At 37.8% G+C, this 20,731-nt stretch overlaps 3 protein-coding genes across 11 annotated transcripts; 1 reads left to right on the forward strand and 2 right to left on the reverse strand.

Annotated features, from left to right (window-relative positions):
- LOC18602653 (protein ECERIFERUM 26) lies at positions 3,820 to 6,446 on the forward strand. Its single transcript, XM_007034174.2, has 2 exons — positions 3,820 to 4,329; positions 5,254 to 6,446. Exons 1-2 carry the CDS (start codon positions 3,901 to 3,903, stop codon positions 6,145 to 6,147), a joined length of 1,323 nt encoding a protein of 440 aa, XP_007034236.2. The 5' UTR covers positions 3,820 to 3,900; the 3' UTR covers positions 6,148 to 6,446.
- On the reverse strand, positions 10,148 to 12,624 carry LOC18602656 (chaperone protein dnaJ 20, chloroplastic). The gene is made up of 2 exons (XM_007034177.2): positions 11,972 to 12,624; positions 10,148 to 10,563 (listed from the first exon to the last, which is right to left on the reverse strand). The coding sequence occupies exons 1-2, from the start codon at positions 12,389 to 12,391 to the stop codon at positions 10,414 to 10,416; spliced, it is 570 nt and encodes a 189-aa protein (XP_007034239.1). The 5' UTR covers positions 12,392 to 12,624; the 3' UTR covers positions 10,148 to 10,413.
- Positions 13,771 to 20,641, reverse strand: LOC18602657 (serine/arginine repetitive matrix protein 2). 9 transcript variants are annotated; one of them, XR_001927602.1, is made up of 10 exons: positions 20,560 to 20,641; positions 19,642 to 20,186; positions 18,865 to 19,305; positions 18,224 to 18,737; positions 16,558 to 17,735; positions 16,246 to 16,440; positions 15,704 to 16,154; positions 15,200 to 15,275; positions 14,835 to 14,956; positions 13,771 to 14,180 (listed from the first exon to the last, which is right to left on the reverse strand). XR_001927602.1 is itself a non-coding variant. In XM_018119794.1 (7 exons), the coding sequence occupies exons 2-7, from the start codon at positions 20,171 to 20,173 to the stop codon at positions 16,117 to 16,119; spliced, it is 2,898 nt and encodes a 965-aa protein (XP_017975283.1). In that variant the 5' UTR covers positions 20,174 to 20,186; positions 20,560 to 20,641; the 3' UTR covers positions 15,622 to 16,116. The 9 variants fall into 9 exon arrangements, 1 of the variants encoding a protein (XP_017975283.1); XR_001927601.1 differs by having other exon boundaries at positions 14,835 to 14,961; XR_001927603.1 differs by lacking the exons at positions 13,771 to 14,180; positions 14,835 to 14,956 and adding exons at positions 14,432 to 14,569; positions 14,794 to 14,834.

The raw sequence follows: 20,731 nt of genomic DNA on the forward strand, positions 1-20,731 counted from the left end.
TTCTCAGTCGAGTCCCCATGTTCTTCTGTCCTTTGCTCCCCTGTTTCTCCTGTAAAGCTGTGTGCCTTGAAATTAACCACCTCCATCCTGCTGCCTCAAACCTTTCANCCCCTGTGTGCCTTGAAATTAACCACCTCCATCCTGCTGCCTCAAACCTTTCATTGATTTTAGAGATCGAGCTCTTGGCAAATTTGCTAGTAAAAAGAAAAGCGATGAGAGTTGTGCCTTACTATTGAAAATTCGCTAGTAAAGATTTTTTAAAAGTTTTGAAAGCTTGTTCAACATGAGATTGAAATATCTTATTTATTTTTTTAAAGTGTTTAATGTGATTTATTGTCTTATTTAATCTCACAACACTCTCGTCGTTATTAATCACGTTACCTGAGATTGAATTTGTTTTGAAATTATTTTTTTTTCATGGAACCATTATTAGCTTCTTTGGAAAACTATCTTGTTTAATTTGAGATTGAAACACTTTATCTAATTATTCTAAGGTGTTTGATGTGATATTAGTATTTACAGATGATATTACAACATTAATACATTATTGAAATCTGGGTAATCTTATATCTAAGAGTGTTATTGCAGCAGACATCATTTATTCGAAGACAGCAAGTCCCCAATCATTGTATATTGCTCCGTGAAAACACAGTAAGCGATCAAGAAAACTGAGATTGGTGTAGGAAAGAAGCTGATTACAAAAAGCTAAGCTAAGCCAATCTACCAAAGGAACAATCATATCCTCGATCTAGCCAAATGTTCTTCTAATGAAGGATTTTTAACTTGAAAATTCAATATACAACGTTAGGGTCAAAGAAGATTAATTTTTTTTTTATAATTAGAGAAGAGAAATTCGAATATTATTTTTAAGTAAAAATATCATGTACAAATCAGTAAACCAAATGCTCGGATACTGATAAAAGAAAATTAAGTTTTATTTTATAATTATTAAAAAAAAAGAAATAATTGGATAAAAATATCCGTAATGAGCAACATGTTTAATATTATTATTCCTTGGCATTTATGACAAAAAAAAGACTATAAGTAGTCAGTGAGTTGGGACTTTAGGAGTCACGTTTGCTCATTTATAACATATTGCAAACAATGATAACGATTATAAATACCGTTCGTAAAAAGGTTGAGTCTACATTATATGATAGCCATAATGTTAAGGGGATTAATTGTGCCGTCAAATGCATTTTACCTCAATTCACAACCTATTCAAGGTACACATTGCTAGTACAAGACATGACGTTTTTTAATATATACGATATGATATATAATTATATAAAAAAATTAAAATTAAAATTTTAATAAACTGCATATTATTCTAATTATTTATCTCATACCCTTTCTCTCTTTTCTTTTTAATTTTATATAAAATTAATTTTTCTGTTTAACAAATTTTCACAAACACAATATATTTACAAATTACAGCTGCAAAAGGGGAGGTGGCAATTTGAAGCCCCCTCCCAATTGTCCCGGACCCCTTTGAATTTAAGCTGAGTGAGCTGGCTAGATAAGCTTAGGTAAGTTAGATTGTCGCTTGTCACTGCCCTTATTACCCAATAATGGGACCATTATGTATTGTCTCATTTAGTTCAGTAATTCTCTCTCCCTTCTTCCCATTATTGGAGAAACACCTTTCTACGTGGAGAACTCATAGCTAGCATTTGCCGTCTCCCAACTCATTCAAATACAATGAAATTCCTTTTTACTATGGGGATCAAGAACTCAAACTTTAGTTGGCTGCAATTATTTTCGGTGTCAATGGAAAGATTAATCAGGCCATTCTACAAAACCTGCGATTGCTATCGTTCACTGATCTTTCTTCGTCCCATCTATGGTATACACCTTTCCAGGTCGACCAAGAAATGGAATGGATCCCACATAAGCCGAACGTATTGGAAATTAACCAGGAGAGTTTCATTGCCACAATTTCCAACTAAGTTTCGGCCTAACATGAGGGCCCGAAGTATTAATGGTAAGTCATTTAAGGCCCCAGATGATTAAAGCAGAGACAGCTAGGTATTTTCAATTGCGTTAATTAATTTAATATATACAATTAATATCTTTTATTAAAAATTTCAGCCCCTTAATTACCATTTCTTTTTATTTAAAGACTTTATGGAATGACTAAGTTAACCTTATGAAATGAAACTAGGTATCTTGAAGGTAACAATCAATTGCTATAAATGAGTTCTTAAACCATCTCCAACATGGTATCATTTCTGGGTCAAACCTTATCCTCCATCTTGTTCCCTCTTTAATGCTTTGAGAGTCGTTGTAAATACTTTTCAGAAATATATATAAAATTTTTGGGTACGAGAGAAGACTTTATATGAAGAATTTTATGGTAAAATTCAAAACTTTCCAAAACACCATACTCGAGTTGAGAGCAAAGACAGGAAAGCAAGGACAAAGCAAAAGTAGGGTGGCGCTAGTAGGAGGGGACCGTGTTCTCAATTCTTTAATTTTATTTAAAATTTCAATTTTTTTTAATTTTTTTATATTATTATCCTATACAGAAATTTATTTTGATAACAAAATTTTTAAACTTCACAAATAAATTTCCAACGATTGACATGTACTCAATCAAGTAATGTGAATGTAATTAATCATAAACCGTACTTTGTTTTTTTTGTTGAAAACGATGGAAAATTAATCATAATAATTGTAACAAAATAATTATACCAATGTGTTTTTGATTGATATAAAAAAGATAAATTAATATTTTAATCAGCTAAAATTTGAGTTCAATAATGTCTTAATTGAAAGATAAAGCTAATATATAATTGAATGTTAAGACTAATAATAAATCTTTGAAGAGGACATTATTAATTTATGTCCCTTTTATTTTTGTTGAGTTTCAATTATATTCCTTGGGCAATAGAAAATACATCACTCAAAAAATAAATTATAAAAATGGCATATATATATATACATACATGAAAAGCAACCCATGATGGAGCATTGGGTTGACAAAGGTAAAAATGTTTGATGAGGATAAGTGGACTGCGGAGATGCGTAATGGTTGATGTAAAAATGCATGTCTAATGTGTATGTATCATCCTCTTTGATGCGTAGCTATATATAGGTTCAATGTTTGATTCCTTTTATATTTATATATATACATACTTAATTTTAATTAAGATGAATATGTAATAATGACATTAATTACATATTGGACAGGGACCTTCATCAAATGCACGGGCTGACTAATTGTCCTTCAGATGAATTTTTATTTTGGTTTTTAACATTAAATTTAAATAATTTTTTTTAAGAATAAATATTTATTACCTAATTAATCGAGAGAAACAAATTCTGATTACATTATTTAGAAGTAAACTTCTAACTTTACAAGGAGACAAGTTAAGATTAGGGAATTTTCATTGATAGAGAACCACTTGTTAGTCGAAATTGTGAATGCTATGAATTAAATCTGAATTTGAGTAAAGGTGATTTAACTAAGAAGTTACCGTAGCAACTACTAATTTACTATCCGCCTGAACATCAATCTTCCTGAACTTTTGTTCTCATGCATATTTGTTCCTATGGATTATTTTAAGAGTTTTTTTTTTAATTATTTTGCAAAAAATGCACCTTATTTTGAGTAAGCATATATAATCATCCCAGTTTAAAATCTCTGGTTAGAAGGTGCTTCTCATCCATTTCAAACTAAGCGGTGAACTTTAAATGCAAAGCCAAAGTGGCCAACTGCTCCACGCCTAACGAACCAATGAATAGGAACCAAATAAATGTTTCCCATTAAATCCCCCACCGCTCTTGATTTGAGAACCCAATTTATAAGACCCCAAAGCCACGTTGGCCAGCGCGTCAGGCCTTCCACGCACTTTTACCTATTTCTCTCTCCACTCCACTTACTTCCCAATCAGCAGCATGGTTCCTCCAGAACAAGACCGCCTTGTCTATAACATTAGGCTCTCATCCGTCGGCCCAGGCCGCGTGACCGGTACGGATGTGGTTCATGAGCTTAGCGGCCTTGACTTAGCCATGAAGCTTCACTACCTCAAAGGGGTCTACTTCTTTAGCAGCCAGGTAGTGGAAGGGCTAACCATCGCACGCATGAAGGAAATCATGTTTTTTTCGCTCAACGACTATTATATCACCTCCGGCCGGATCAAGAGAAGCGAGTCAGGCCGACCCTATATAAAGTGTAACGATTGTGGGGTGAGGTTCGTGGAAGGATTATGTGATAAGACAATCGATGAATGGCTAGAGATGGGAGATGATTCCCTTCACAACCTGCTCGTTTACCATCGAGCCATCGGCCCAGAATTATCATTTTCTCCTTCAGTTTACTTACAGGTGATATATTCATTAATATTTTTAGCAACCTTTCCGGCTAAGGTAGTTTCTAGTAATACTTCTCCCTGATATAGTAACGTGCTAGTATCATATTACCTTATATAGTAATTGTTCATAACTTATAAACAGAAAGGCTCTTTTTAAGTCAACCTTTGACTTTACTTAATCATTTCCGCAGAGTCGTACTGCCTTTCTTCGGTCAACGAGATAGTAAAACCCAACAAAACTTTTATTAGGTTAACTTTCTTCAAAGGTTTAGCTTCAAGTTTTTAGGTTAAAACATTAAAAATAGAGAAGAATTTTTTTTTTCTTTCGCCCTTTGTTCACGTTATACTTTTCTTTTTGCACAACTTTTCTTCCCAACTGTACCAATCACCAATTAATGCGAAGGCCAATGCTCTCAGTATCACTATGGTTGTCATGGCACACCAATCATGAAATGCTACCAACGAACCTTTGCATGAGTTATGTTTCTTTCTTTTTTGATACATGTGAATGTGTTTTTGATGGTTTCTTGTAATCCCAACTAGGTATATGTAGAATTTTCACACAAGATAAAAATTTCGAATCATGAATAGTTTTATTTATTTATGCTAATCTAAAAAAAGTAACAAATGAGCATAGATCAAGTTAAGTTTATTATATTGCAATGACTTGATAAGCTTTTAAAAGAGGATGTAGATGGTGATAGCAACGAGTCAATAGTTAGACAGAGGTAGGAATGAGGAATATTACTCTTTCAACATGAAAATTAATAGTTCTAGTAGCCCATAGAAGAAAGAGAGGACAAGTATAGGGAGTGACTAACCATGTCTATGCAAGAATTGCCCTATCCCCTAGGTATGTAAGGACCTCGCTGGGTCTTGAACTCTAGTGGCTTCATTACTTTCCTTCCCTGATCTTTTACTGAGCTTTGCTGTGCAGGTTACTTGGTTCAAATGCGGAGGAATTTCAGTGGGGATGAGCTGGGCCCATATCCTTGGAGATGCATTTTCAGCCTCTGATTTCATCAATAGTTGGGGCCAATACATGGCTGGGCTTAAGCTCAATGGGCCACTCACCCTCTCAGAGTCAGTTGCCAAGATTGAAAAACCTGATGACCCAACCCAACTTGCCAAGGAACCACTTTCTGCAAAGCAGGTCAACCCTGTTGGAGACCTTTGGGTAACTGCCAATAACTGCAAAATGGAAACTTTTTCTTTCTTCTTGAGCAAACTACAGCTATTAACCTTACATGTAAAGATATGTGGTGAAGATGGAGGTAAAAAAATTTCGCCTTTCGAGTCCGTTTGCGCTGTTATTTGGCAATGCATAGCCAGAGTTAAAGAAGCATATGAACCACAAATTGTGACAGTTTGTAGAAAAGATCCCTACCATGACACTAATGTTCCTAGCAACAGTCAAATCATAAGTGCAGTCAAGGCAAATTTCTCTGTCACGGAAGCAGATTTGAACAAGTTAGCAATGTTGCTAGCTGAAGATCAGGGCCTGGATGAAAGAAACAAGATTGAGGCTGCTGTAGAGAAAGAGAATGGGGTGACAGATTACATCATGTATGGGACAAATTTAACATTTGTGAACCTGGAAGATGTCGGTTTATATGAATTGGAGTTAAAAGGACATAAACCAATGTTTGCATATTATTCTATCCAAGGTGTGGGAGACGAAGGAGCAGTTTTGTTTCTTCCAGGGCCCCCAAGTACTGAGAGTGATGGCAAAGAAAGATTGGTCACGATAACTTTGCCAGAGGATCAATTACTGAAGCTAAAGTCTGAGCTAAAAAGGAGTGGTTTACTTCTTGCAACTGAACTTGAATGATTGCAGCACTTTGCAATCGGCATGTGTTCTTGCCTGCGCGTGGGAGTTTTTTTTTGTGTGGAACTACCTTGGCTATTAGTAATTATTAGTACTTTTATTGTACTGATAAGAAACTGCATATGTTGCTGCACTATTTCAGGCTTTCAGCCTGGTTGATAACCAGCAGCAGTAGTTGGTTACATAATCATTGACGTAGTAATGTACTGAAGATAACATGAAATTGTAAAATAGAAAAATATATTCAACTCTTGATGAATAGTTGAACTCTAAATGCTACAAGCTTTTGGGAAATTTTATCACAGACATTGAATATTATAATTTGAAGTTAAAATGTGTGAATGGAAGAAGTTAATTCTCGATAGGGATATGCAACCAGCAGCAGTAGGCAGTAGCAGAGATCAGCCAGACTTGCATTAGTAGGCTTTGAGGGGCCAAGCTAAGATTGAAAGGAAAATAGAATTAAGTGATTGGAACGTCAATTTCTACAATAAACCATACCAAGATTCGAGCTAAAGAGTAGTTACACAATTGAATTGTTCATCTTTTTTTGTTTTCTTGGCAGTAAAAAGCTATGTATTTGACATTAATCCATCTCTTTCATCCATTCCAGAAGTTGAAAAACTATGGGGAAGGCTTTGGCAGATCGATTCCAGGGCAGTCTATATTGGTGTGCATGTCACGGGGGTTTTCTCTTGACCCGTGGACCTAGCCTTTGCCTCACTCAAGGTCGCTTAGAAAAGCTAGCAGCTTTCTCAAGTTAGTAAGTTAAGATCGATTTTGACAAGAACAAGAGAATTGAGAGAACAAAGAGAGATCTTTTATTGATAATAATTCTAATATAAGAGTCATTAGTCTTAAATGAGGGGGCTCAAGGGGTTTATATAGCCTAGGATCCCTTGGAGCCGTTATAAGACAGTTCCCAACGGCTAGGGGCTGTTTTGAACTCTTCTAAGCCCTCCTGACGTGCCCCTGGTCCTGTTGCCCACGGCAGACAACGGCTGCCCCGCAGGTCTCGGGTTGGCTAGTGTTTCTCGTGCACCAGGCAGACTGCCTGGGCAGTTCGCGCCCCCCAGCTGCACGCCAGTCTGCCTGCTCTGCTGCGCTCCATTTCCCTGCGCGCCTGCGAGCCCCGTCTGTGTGCTGGCCCGTGCGCTCATCCGCTCGCGGGTGCCGATACCTCCAAGTCCCTCGGCACCAAATTGGGGTTTCAGCCCTCGTTAATCGCCCATCCTCAAGCTGGCTCGCCTACTCTCGAGCCCCAAGCCCTTGCCATCGGACTGTCCCGGCCTTCTCCACAAAAGGGGCGTGACACGTATGCATAGTCATGGTATTCAACCGCAGATTTGACTGGCATCATTGCCCCAGAAAAGAACGAAGCTATCATGGCAATGAAAATATTCAGTGCTGCCATGATATTAATATCCTTTGATACCAATAGTCTCTCTACTCTTCCCTTCCTTAAATTTGGGTTGAAGAGAGATTTTTCCGCATCGTTCTCAATGTAATTGAACGCTTTACTTATAACATTAGACATTTTATCAAAACGTATGTGCAGTTTATGAAGTAATGGCTGGTTCAGTTACATTGATCCCTTTCATTATTTACGTTGTCTAAAGTAGATCTTTTTATTAAAGTCTTAGATTTCTAATTGCAAAACCTCCAAGACATGTGCAAATATGTTTGAGCAACGCAAAGGGTGCCAAATTAAGTTAGTTGGCAATGGCATTGAAGGTCGCTTAGGCTCAACGGATATGGCCATTTGGAATAAGGCTTGTGTACGCAAACAACTTTGGACTGTTTACTGTAAGTCTGGATCTACTTGGGTAACCTGGGTTCATGAATATGTAATTAGAGGCAGGAACTTTTGGCATGTACCTATCCCTCAACATTGTACCAGGTGTTGGAAGAAGATTTTAAGACTAAGCATGAAATTGGTGACGGGAGGAATACTTTCTTTTGGCTTGACAACTGGCACCCTCATGGCCCTCTCTTGAACCATTTCTCTGGACTCCATAAACAAGTCAAGGTTGCTGTTGTTGTTGAAGGTAATGGGTGGAATTGGTTTAAGACTAGATCAAGGGCCATATCGGTTATTATTGCAGCTGTTGATAGTATTATTACTCCTAATCCTCTGCAGGCAGACACTATTCTTTGGCTTCCTACAGGCTCTAGCAAGCCACGTGGCTGACACATGGGAGTTTCTTAGGCACAAACAATCTAAGGTGGGATGGCACAAGTTACTTTGGTTTCCTTTATATATCCCCAAGGATACTGGCTAGGTTGCATTGGACAAACTCCCCACTCTGTCAAGATTGAAGCATTGGGGAATTCCTTTGCAAAATATAAACTGTTTTCTCTGTGGAAGTGATGAAGATTGTAGGAATCATATCTTCTTTACTTGTAAGGAAATATGGAGTGCTATTTAATTGCAGAAATCACAAGTCTATAGAGCAGCCAGTGATTGGGACTTTGACTTCAATGGGCAATTTCAACACTCAAGGGGCAAGTCATTCGCAGTTCAGATTTTAAAAGTGTATTGATTTGCTCATATTTTTACTGTTTAGAAGGAACCCAATAGCAGAAAATACGGAGGATTAGTTCTGTCACTTGGCTGGTATCTCAACTTTCTGAAGTGATCAAGCAAAGATTATGTATGCAGCCAGATTAGACCTTGTTTCTTTTTCAGCAAATTCTTCTTTATGTCTTGAGTGGGGAATTAATTGGTTTCCTTTATGTAATGATTATGTTCATTTTCTTTTATCTTAGTTGTTGTTAAACAGCAAGATTATACCTTTATTATAACAGGATGTTCCTATTCTGAAAGAAGCAAATATTTGTAGATCAGTGCACAGATTTTGTGACTTTCTGCTGTGGATGTAGATGAAGTTCACAATGTGGGCACAAAGGCAAAGGAAGCAGCAAGTCAGCAACTAAAAACCACAGTGTTAGAGGACCAAAAATCCCCGAGGTTATAAAATTTTAATGGATTGGACCCTGGTCAGGATTGTCTTCCCTTCAAAATCAGCCTGAGCCGCCACCCCACCAAGCATCAACTTCCTGAAATTAACTCAAACATTCTTCCAACCCAACACATATTCAACATTTGTTTTTAGAACTCAAAAAGATTCTTTATACACATATACTTATAGAACATTCTTTATTTGTTTTAAATCTTGATTATGCAGCTGTACCTAATCAAACAACTAATCTTTGGCTTTGTAATGTTATTGACATGATATTTTATGTTCGAAAGGTCTTTTCTGCAGAACGATAGTTTGCTTTCTAAGCAACTTTTATTTAAAGAATTATTAGTGTCAAATCATCCTGGAGTCCAAAAGCAAGCAACAACACCAGATACAAAGTCAACAATTTAGTGCAATTCACAGCCAATGTCACAAAAAAACACCCACAAATGCAACCACCATCTTTTTAGCGAACCAATATCTCATGATTAACAGAGTTGGGAGTAGGAAAAGGAGTTTTTGGTGCATAATCAAACTATAGATTTGGACAAACTCCCCAACATATTGTCAGAAACTTGGTATCAAATGTCTGCCAAGTTAGAGTTCACATGAAATAATAGAGTGCTATAAAAGAACCAACTAGCATGAGTAAGAGGTTCTCAAATTGAACCAAGCAACCACAAACACACTTTGAGTGTTTCTTTTTTTAACACTTTTAAAGGCTGACATAAGGTTTCTCTGTTTTTCTACTTTTTGAGTGAATTTATGTCCTTGGCATGCACAACCTAGGACTCCTTTTCAGGCCCCCCTGCCCTACGGTGGGCTATATGCTCATTGAGCTCATGGTTGACAAAAAGGCTTTAACTGATACAAATTAAAATGTTAAACTCTTGATACAATCACAAGTCTAGGCACAAAATTGATATCCTTTTCCATCATATATAGCTTGCCGCCTAGAATGGAGCTTTTGAGATAAGGTTTACCCAAGTAACAACCCAACATAAAATGAAAATTGCAAACAAGCTTCAAGACCAGAATACATGAAAACAAAGCAAATAACTTGAGCAAGATAAATTCTACATAAAATTTATGTACAATCGTGTGTTAGTAACTTAGTATGATTAATATGGCTGAAAGACAGTTGGGCATTTGATTTTCGATAAAATGCTAAATTAGCATTGAAAGTACTCTCTTTTGAGCAATGCTAAACCAGTCGCCATCTATAATATAGACAAAGATAAAACCAAAAACCTAACCAAAAGGCTATTCATATTTGTATGCGTGGAGGAAATAGGGAAGTTATTTATTGTTCTCTGGAAGATTCATCCCTTTGCCTGCGCATTCGAGCTCCCCATGACATGTTTCCTCTGGCATCCCTATTCATGCTTCTTCTCTTCAGCTCTGATAGCTGAGATTGCCAACGATTTTTCCACTCACTCCGCTCTTCCAGTTCCTGGTAGCAAATGGAATGTATGAATTTTAGGTAAACCAAACTGTTTCTCTCAACACATCAGTAAATATTAACAAAAGCATGAATGTGTAAACAAAATATTCCTATTTGACAGCCCCAAAACAAACAATCATCCTCTTAGGTCAAACCTTTAGAGGCAAAAAACTAAAGCGACATGCAACTTTCATGAAAAAAAAAAGAAAACAGCCCAAAAGTAGAAGAAATATCATAATAAAAACTAAAATTGCTCCAACTCTAAAGATCAGTCAAATATTAGGGTGCAAAACAATTAAGGGATCGGACAAAATCGAATGATTTCGTTATTATCATTACTAAAAAAAAACCAGCCAAATCCTTTTTGCAAAGGAAAGCAATAAACAAGTTCTTTTTTTACCCTAATAAACAACCATAGGCAATTTGATGGATACGAGAGGTGACCAGGTTTGAGCCCAACAATTAAAGCCTACAAGGGTTGGTTACCATGGACTGCTAAGAAGTTGTATCGAAGTGAATGACATGTTTGAACATGATGAATCGAGAAACAATGAAGAAAATAACATACCAAAACTAAGAAGGATGACTAGTTAGACACTGTCATCCTTGCAAAAGAAAGAAGCATATCAAGAGCCAGTTTCACCGAATTAAATGGCATATGAAAATTCCAGATTAAAAGTTTTACCTATCAATGTAAAAAAGCTAAAGGAGAAGAGTTAATTGCTTATTCCCTATAAGCCTGGACACCATACAAAATATTAATCAATATGTATCCAACTCTAACCGACAGCATAGCTACTCCTACTTGTCTTAGATTCCAAGATGTAACATGAAAAGACTAAAGACCATAACAAATCACGGAAGATGAAATACTCTGTCTAGCCTTTCATATCCTTGAAGCTTAGCATATAGTACGGTTCTTTTTTTCTTCTTCTTTTATTATTATTTTAATAAGAACAACCTTTCCCTCATGTAAACCAAACCGCTAGCGATGGAAGCCAAGGAAGTTTATCTACTTCAATGAACTTAACCAACACAAAAAGGATGAGAACAGGAATAGATTTGACCTTCCGTATCAGTTTTTGACCCTAGCTTCTTCATCAATCAAAACAAACTAAACTTCCACCAAATCCCAACTGGTACAAAACTTAGAGAACTTTCCCAACACCAAAATCATCAATCCAAAAGGTTAACTTACCTCCTCTACGTAATCAAAGACTTACTGAATTTCCATATGTACAAAAAATTTCCCCGAGAACAAAAAATTCAAGCCCGCAACAATCAATAAGCTAATTTAATAACTTAAATAAAAGTAACCCAGATACCCAGTACTCCCAAAAACACCAACCAAACTTTCCCAAAAAAGGAAGCTAAAATCAATCGAAAGAATTAAACATTAAAAAGAAAGGCAGAATACCTCATCGTATTGGTAACGTCGTCTAGCAGAGAAAGCAAGATGAATCCCCAAAGCCAAGTCGCGATCATACGACGCCCTCCTCCTCGGATCCGACAAAGTCTCATAAGCCTCCTGGACTCGTATAAACCGCTGGGTGTACTCCTCCACCCGATCCGGCGGCGACACGTCCGGGTGGTACTTCCTCGCCAGCTGCTTATACGCCTGCTTTATCTCCGGTAAAGTACCCGTCTCGGGTATCCCCAGCAACTCATAGAAACTCACCTCCTTCCTCGCTTCATTGATCCTCGCCTTGATTTTCAACGACCCGAATTGGACCCGGGTGGGGTCGACAGGTCTCCGTAACCGGATGAAGGACGTGTCGGGGACAAAGAAGCGGGCGTCGGTTCCCGGAATCGCCGCTAATCCGCAACCGCAACGCATCTTAATAATTCTGAAAACGCTCTTTTCCGTTAATTACGACTAATTTTTATTCATCCCTTTTTTTGTACATAGTATATTGTTTTTGCTTGAGAAATGTTTGCAAAATGAAACAGCAACTTATAAGCAACACGGCGAGGGATCTTTGTTCTGTGGAGAGGGGAGGAAAGAAGGCTGGGATGGGAAAGATATTTGTGGAAGGGGAGAGGGGAAAACCATAGGACAAAGGTTTGGTGGGATTGAGGATAAGTGTCCATTCCAACTTTACTTTAGAAGGTTGTTTTGGGTTTTTTACTCATGGATTCGTATTTTGCCTTTTCTGTTTTTTTTTTTTAAATGGAATGCACTACTTTAATAACCAGAAAAAAATGTTGAAAAATAGAAAACACTGGTAATAATTATGATTGCTAAATTTAGTATTGTTCTCATCATTTTTATTTTTCCTCGTCTTGTTCCAAAAAACGTATATACACATTTTGGGTGATAATTTATTATTTTTTGAAATATTTTTATCTTAATTATTTCTCTCACTTGATGTAATACTAATTTTTCGTAATTTATTGCATATTAAGTAAAGTAAGATGTACCATCAGAGTCAAATTCTCTCCATCATTTAAAAAAGAAAATATAAATCAGACTCAAAAAGTTGCACTTATAGTTGACAAACTTGTGGCCCGTGGGGTGTGGGATGAGCACCCAGATTTGCGGCCATGAATGCGCCTCTTCCACGAGAAAAACATAACAGGGACCGTATCATTCATAAATTTAACATAAAAGATAGAGATTATTCAAGTACATTTGTTGGGATACCCAGAATTATTTCCGAATCATGACAAAGAATCCAACGTATATTTTAACAAGTCCAGTACACGGTTTCGCTTCTGCATCGTTTTCAACACTGTTTAGTTTCTGACAACAGCTGGCTGAGCCCAGATGACAGCAGATATAATCTGGACTCTAGCCTAATCACGTTGTTTGCACTCTGCACGGTCTATCACGAGTTGTTGATTAATTTAAGTTTCGTACAATGTAGATCCTACCTAATACAGTGACTCAAATGCTTGACAATCATGGTTCATGCTCCTTCCGTGCAAAATGTAGACAAAAAGGGGTTGGATAGAGAGGACAGCCACCATCTCAATTTTTCAATTTAGTTAACAACAAAGTTATTGATTGATTTTGTCCTCATTTCATGATGATTTTAACAATTTCTTACCATTACCATCCTAAAAATGTGACAATTATATTTTATGAATATACTACGTGGTTGAAAGTAACTTCAATGGAGACACAATGACAAAGTCGATAATAAAAATAAAAATAAAATAAAATAAAATCCTCCTTTGATTTGTTTATAGTAAAATAAAAAATAAATAGGGTCATAGGCAGAGACTGAGGGTGATGTATTTCAAAAAAAAAAAATCGTGACTCGTGGTTCTATTTTGAATTAGATGGCGACAGGCAATATTTAGAACTACAGTTTGACATCAAAATGTAATCAATCAGCTCATCGCATATTTCCCTAACCAGTCAATCCTTGCTTGCACCCACCATCGTAAGATGACGCCCAAGATGGAGCAAAAAATAAGAGAAAAACAGAACAACTACAGATATGGGGGAAGCGAGTGAGAGATCGATGGGGTGGGATTGGTGTTGGTAGGGGATTTTAGTAAGTTCTGTAAAATGCAAGAACATTTTTACATCTGCTTCACGCCACTCAACATTTCCAGAGAGTTTGAGACCAGGGCTGAGCTCTTATACCACCATATCCATGCCTCGTCCTAAAAAGAAACTGAAAGAAAGAGAAAAAGAAAAAGGGGAGGGGAGGGGGGAGGAATGAGAAGGTGCTTGGGAGGATATTGTTTGGGCTGGGTGCTTGAGGTGGACGATTAAGTACCATTGCCTTGGATATAACCTAAATATTATAAATTTTANGGGGGCAGAAGTATTCAAAGACCTGGAAAAAGACGGGGAGAAGAAACAGAGGATGGGAGAGGGGGAAAAAAAGCGAGTGAGTTCTAGACGCCAACATCACAGTTCTACTTGAGTGCAAAAGCATATGCAAACAACAAGCAGCAACAAGTGCATCCACTGTTTAAACTATACATACTATGAACTGCCTATGAGGCTATGATTAATACAACAATTCACTCTCGACTCCAAGGCTCCAACTTTGCCCCTCTGAAAATAAAAAATAATGTTTCATCTTAATTCTAAAATAGGATACCGAAAAAATGGTTAGATGATGTTTTCCATGATCGAAACATGCAACAAACCAGAATGTAAAGGTTTCCAGTTGCTTCTATCAATCAACAGAATTTTTGGCAATCAAGCAGAATTAGAGTTAACACAGCCAAAGGATTAATATCTAGGACACAAATTCAAGCAAATCTAACTTGACTTACTATCATAAAGAACTCAGCCAATCAGTGTCATGGAAAATTACCTGTGAAAAACCATGAAACTAAGGTAAGTGATCAACCAATCTGCTATGAGGCTCAAATTGAGACGCTATTCATCCCAGCAGGATCTGATTACGCTGGACCTTAAAGTAGCTTTGGCCAACAACTTTCCTTGGAAAGGAGGAAAAACAAGCAGGAAAAAAAAAGAAAAAAAATATGGGGCAGGTGAAAAAGATGGGATATGAGTAAAGAACAGGTTTGTAATAGAATGGAAAAAGATAAAAATATTGCAGACAGCAGCAGAGAAATGCATTCACTCCTTACTTTTATTAATCAACACTAAGGAAATTTCAAAAATGTTAATAGAAATTTTATAGCATAAGCTCTCTGTCACAAAGTGACTGCATACCTTCACATAGATCAAGTAAAAATCAACCCTGCAAACTGATCACTGACAGCTCCAACAGGAACACCATGTATATAACCTGCATGAGTTTGGGATATAACAGGCTGTCCAGACCATTAACGGCAAATAAAAATGGAACCTATGATCAAGCACATCAATCCAAGGCCAAGGGTTGTAGGCATCAAGATTGCTCGAAGACAAAGGTGACTGTGGAAGAAAAAAAAGGCCAGTAACAAAAATAGCAGATCACAGACCAACTCAGTAAAAGGTGCATTGGGAAACAGGCCAACAGTAAGTCCTAACTTCTCAATATTGAGCATTTTTATTTTCTAAATCAACTGTTTGCAGGACCTAAGACGTCACATAGATGCAAGCTTGCTAGTACATACACAAGCATAACTAATTTTATACAGAGGGAAAGAGAATAAAACTAAACAAGGATGCAAACTTTCAAATAAACACTTAATAAATTCACAATTCAGCAATAGAGATAATGGTCCAACATACATATATAGCAGTAAATGAAGCTTGCTACAAACATTGCATGGTTGATTGCAGATGAAAGCAGAACACTGCTTGAAATACTTTATCCATTGTAAATGTCAGCTCAGAGACTTCAATTCCAATTTGTTCCACATGCCTGCAAAAGATAAAAGAGCACAAAGGGCATACATTTATGAAGAACCAACAAATGGCTGAAAAATCCAAGCACCAAAAGAAACACTAAGCAATCTCCTAAGTGAACTGCCGATCCTTTAGGAGCCAAAAGCTCATTAAACTCTATATAAATTGTTCATATCTGAACAAGCTTGAATTGAACCAAGCCTAAATTGGAGAGTCAGAAGTCAGACAGCTTGAAGTAACTTTGACTGCAGAAATCACAGGCCCCAAGGTCCAGCTCCACAACTAAAGCCCACAGCTCAGTTCTGCTGAGGAGAAATGGAATGATTTTCAGATCCTGCAAAGGACAACATAAACAAGTTACTATTAGTCACCAACACTACAACTCCATTAGTGTTATTTCATTTTTGGTGAGTTCGTGACATTACCATTACTGTTGAGCTGATGCTTACTACTTGATCCTTCAAGTTTGCTTAGTTCATCTGCATCCAATCTGTTATTTGGTGAGAGTCCTTCATCACAGCTAAACTGTAGTAAATATTTGCCCTTCAATTCCTGATCATCATTCACTGAAACTTTAGAGTCATAATCCTCCTCCTTTGAAGCCAATATTCCATCATTCCCTGTAATTTTTAAATCATTCACAGTGGAAGTAAGCAGCCCATTATCATATCCAGTCTTGCCTAATTTTTTGCCAAAATGAGGTGAATTTTTATTCCCATCATCCAAATAATACCTACCTTCTACTGACTTTGACCTAGAGCGCCTTCTGCGTCTTGAATCATTGTCTTCAGAACTTCTCGGAGAAGATCTACTTCCTCTAGGATGCCTACATTCGGCAGATGATAAATGCTTTCTATCATGACGTTTTGATCTTTCATCTATTTTATCACTGGAACGATGCTTGACTTCAGTAGACTTTGATCTGGAGAGCCTTCGATGTTTTATTTTATTTCCACCCGAATTTCTGGGGAACAGCCTGCTTTCTCTGTGATGCTTGCCCTCAGCAGATCTTGACCTGGATCGCCTTCTATCCCTATGCTTAGACTTCTTATCTCTGCTTCTATCACTCCTCTCCTTGGTGTAATGCCTACCTTCAGCCGACCCTGACCGGGAACGCCTTCTATCACTATGTCTCGATTCATCTTTCTTCATTTCATCAATTTTACTGTTGGAGCGAACCTTGCGTTCAACAGAAACTGACCTGGACCGCCTTCTGTGTTTTAATTTGTTTTCATCTGAACTTGCAGAAGACCTGCTTCTTCCTCGATGCTCACCTTCTGAAGATAATGACCTGGAACGCCTTCTGCTGCGGTGCTTTGATTTTTCACCCTGGATTTGATCCCTTTTCTTATCAGAATCAACAGATTTTGACCTAGAGCGTTTTCTGTATTTCAATTTTCTTTCATCATCATTCTTTGGGGATGACCTACTTCTCCTATGATGCCTTGGTGACCTTGAATCAGGATGAGATGACTTCCTCGCCCTTGGTGAACTTTCTCTGCTATTTTTTGGGGAGTCTGAATCAACAGGAGGTGATTTTCTTGTTTGAGGACTAATACTCCTACTCCTATTTCTCCTTGAAACAGATGAACGACGATCACGTGATCTATCCAGATCTCGTCTCCTACTCCTGTCAATGTCATCCCTATCTCTATATGACCGCCGTTCACTATCATACCTTGAACGATGATGAGATCTCACAGGTGATTTGGACCTACGGTCTCGTTGGAAACGAAGAGAAGGTGAATAAGAGCGAGACCTCCTTCTTCGTCTATAACTGATCGGTGATCTTGACTTGGACCTTGACCTTCGCCGATAATTAATTGGTGATCTAGACTTTGATCTTGATCTTCTCTGATAACTAAGGGGTGATTTTGACTTGGACCTTGACCTTGCACGAGAAGTGGATGGTGACCTGTCAGCAGGAGTAATGAATTAGCAGAACTCTCGATTTTTTTATAAGGAAATTTGAAGTCTATGATACATAACGGAAAACTTTGATCTCCTTTGGTTCTCAATACGTAAAAATATCATCTGGAAAGACAAAATCATGATTTGACCACACGGGAGAACCATTACAAATACATACCAGATACAATGTTCAGCTCATAATTAAAGCGCACGTCATAAACATTATTCATTTAAAAGAAATGCTGCAGTCTATCCTATCCCCATAAACCTAAAAGACAAAACATAGATGTTCTGCATATCATACCAAATAGTGAAACTCTGCTTGCAAACCATATGTAGCTTAATAATAGCAGCTGTTAGGAGAAAATAGAGGAGAACACAAGTAACTCTTTTCATTAACAAGACAGAAGCAGAAGCCTCAATAAAAAATAAAGCCTTAAGAAACAATACACATATGAAAGAAAATAAACTTGTCCTGATGAGGAGACATACCTAGATTTACTTTTAGTTTCCTTCTCTTCAGTAACAAGTCCATCAGCTTTTAGCTTCTTACTTATCTCTGCAGCTCTTGCTGCGGCTAGCTCTGTTGCAGACTTCATGCTTGCAGCTCGGTTAGCTGCCTGCTGAGCAGTCAATGTCTGTTGCATAAGCAAAGCCTGTTGGAATTGCATCTGTTGCATGGCAACAGCTTGCTGCATCATCATAGGCAAAGATGATGAAGCCAATGATGAAACAGCTGGTTTCTGGGGAAGCGATTTAGCCATCTCCACATTTAATGGTCGACCTCCAATATCCATATTGTTCAATGCCAAAGCAGCTGTTGCTTCCTCAGGTTTTGAGTACTCTATGTAAGCAAAATGCTTTGAATCAGTGATTGTACACTCAACAACTGTACCACAGAAGCTAAAAAGCTGCTTCAATTGCTCTGCTGTGAGAAGTGGGCTAAGATTGCTAACTTGTAGGGTTTTTTTCAACGCATCAGCCTTCCCAGCTTTGTCAGGAGAATCTGACAGGAAGCAGACAACTATTAGCTTGTGCCCTTGACTAAAAAGGAAATTAAAACAAGATAAATAGAACTTTGAAAATAAATTAAAGAAAAAAAGACAAGGAAAACAAGATAGTTTAAAAAGTACCAGATGAATCTTTGGTTGACTGAGCTTGTGCTTGCACCTGAGCTGCATGAGCTTGAAGGGCCTGAGCAGCAACAATAGCCTGAGCTGCAGCCATTGCAGCTGCAGAAGGTGCCATAGGAACCTGACTGAGAGTTCCCATGCTGGTTGTTGCAGCCAAGGCAGTCATCAGCAAATTGTGGGGAGGGTGGTTCAATTTGCAATCAGTTTTAGCACAACGACCATTGAGGTATTCTCGACAAACTTCCCCAAGAGATGCCCCCATTCCCGGCAAAATAGCACCACCTGAAGCACCAGAAACAATGCCTGGGATCATTCCCAATAAGCCAGGGAAAGCTCCAGAAACAGAACCTGTGTAGTTTGGCATGTTGGGCATGGTTTGGTTGACTAGATTTGGATATGTGGATGCAGGAGCCACCCCTAGTAGTCCTCCAGTAGAAGTACCTGCATGACAAAAAATTCAATATCTATACCACAAGCCCTACAGCCTACAGCCAAGAACCATGCCTAAAAGTGAAGCCAAATGTACAAACAATAAGCAAGAACAGAAATTGAACAGCAATTTAGATTGGCAGTGAAGCAAAACTATGAAAAGGTCAATTACATTGAGAACTCTTATTCCAAATAACGAGCCTTCTTCACATTGCACACTCAATTTGAACATTAAAAAGTTCACATTTTATCCACAACAATCAATTAGGGTCACCAAAGGTACAAAATTTTGCATGACAAGAAAATATGCAGTTAAAACTTGAATAGACACATCTTTAACAATGTTACCTGCACTGAAGAACACCGGGAAAGGGCTACCCATGATGGGTTTTCCATTGCACTCAATATTCACCATATAGTTCCCTCTCTTAGGCACCACATAAGTCACAGTGTAAGTCCCATCTCCCATATCCTTCACAATCCCTTCTTGTTCTGAACCCCCAACGCCCACACCAGGCGAAACCTTCACCTTAATCTGAGCACCCCCACTCTGTACTTTCCTCCCATCAGCATCCTTCGTTACCACCATAAACGTGGAGGCTGCACAGGCAGTGCCACCCGCTATTCCAGGCCCCGCTGCCATGCACTTGGCAGGATCCACAGGACCAATTGGCTTGTTCACCAAGTCACTGGTGTCCTCAGACTCACTATCGGATGAAGCTGCCGCCACATCCTTGTTACGGTTCTTATCAACATCCTTGAATGTGGCTTCGAAAGCTGCTTTAGCAGCAGCAGCTTTTTCGGCCTCACTTTTCAGCTTGGCCTCCTCGGCTTGCTTCATCCATATAGGCTTTGAGGCAGTCGAGTTTCGATCCGCCATCTATTAAATACACCTAAATTTCTAGAAAAATTAGCAATAATCCAAATGCCAAAAATCAATAGAACAAAAATCTAAATTAATTTCAATTATTGAAAAACAATCCAATAAACCCTAGCTAAAATTCCAAAACTAAAAACTGTTTGAAGAAAAAAACTTACAGAATTAATTAAGGAAAACCTCAAATTCGAAGCTAAGGGAAAATGAAAAGAAGGCTAGGCATTAAAATTTTGAGATTTTACTTTTCATAATTAGATAAATTTTTTGGGTCCGTTTGGACATTGGTTGGTTACCGAGAAAATGAAGGAACAGAAAAGAATTTTTTTTTTGTTTTGGTTTAAATATTTTATGTAATTACTACGTCGAAAAAGAAAGGGAAAGAGCGTTACCTGTTAATTGGTATCCGACGGCGAAGATGGGTGCATAGGGTAAGAAGACTTGGGAGAGGACGTATTTGAGGCGGGGTGGGGGTAAAACCGGGATTTGTGCACAAAATTTTAAATAAACAAAAAATTTTAATGTATAGAGGAAATTTCAAAATAAAAAAAAATTGAAACTATA

This window comes from Theobroma cacao, chromosome 4 (assembly GCF_000208745.1).
Source record: "Theobroma cacao cultivar B97-61/B2 chromosome 4, Criollo_cocoa_genome_V2, whole genome shotgun sequence".
Taxonomy (NCBI): domain Eukaryota; kingdom Viridiplantae; phylum Streptophyta; class Magnoliopsida; order Malvales; family Malvaceae; genus Theobroma; species Theobroma cacao.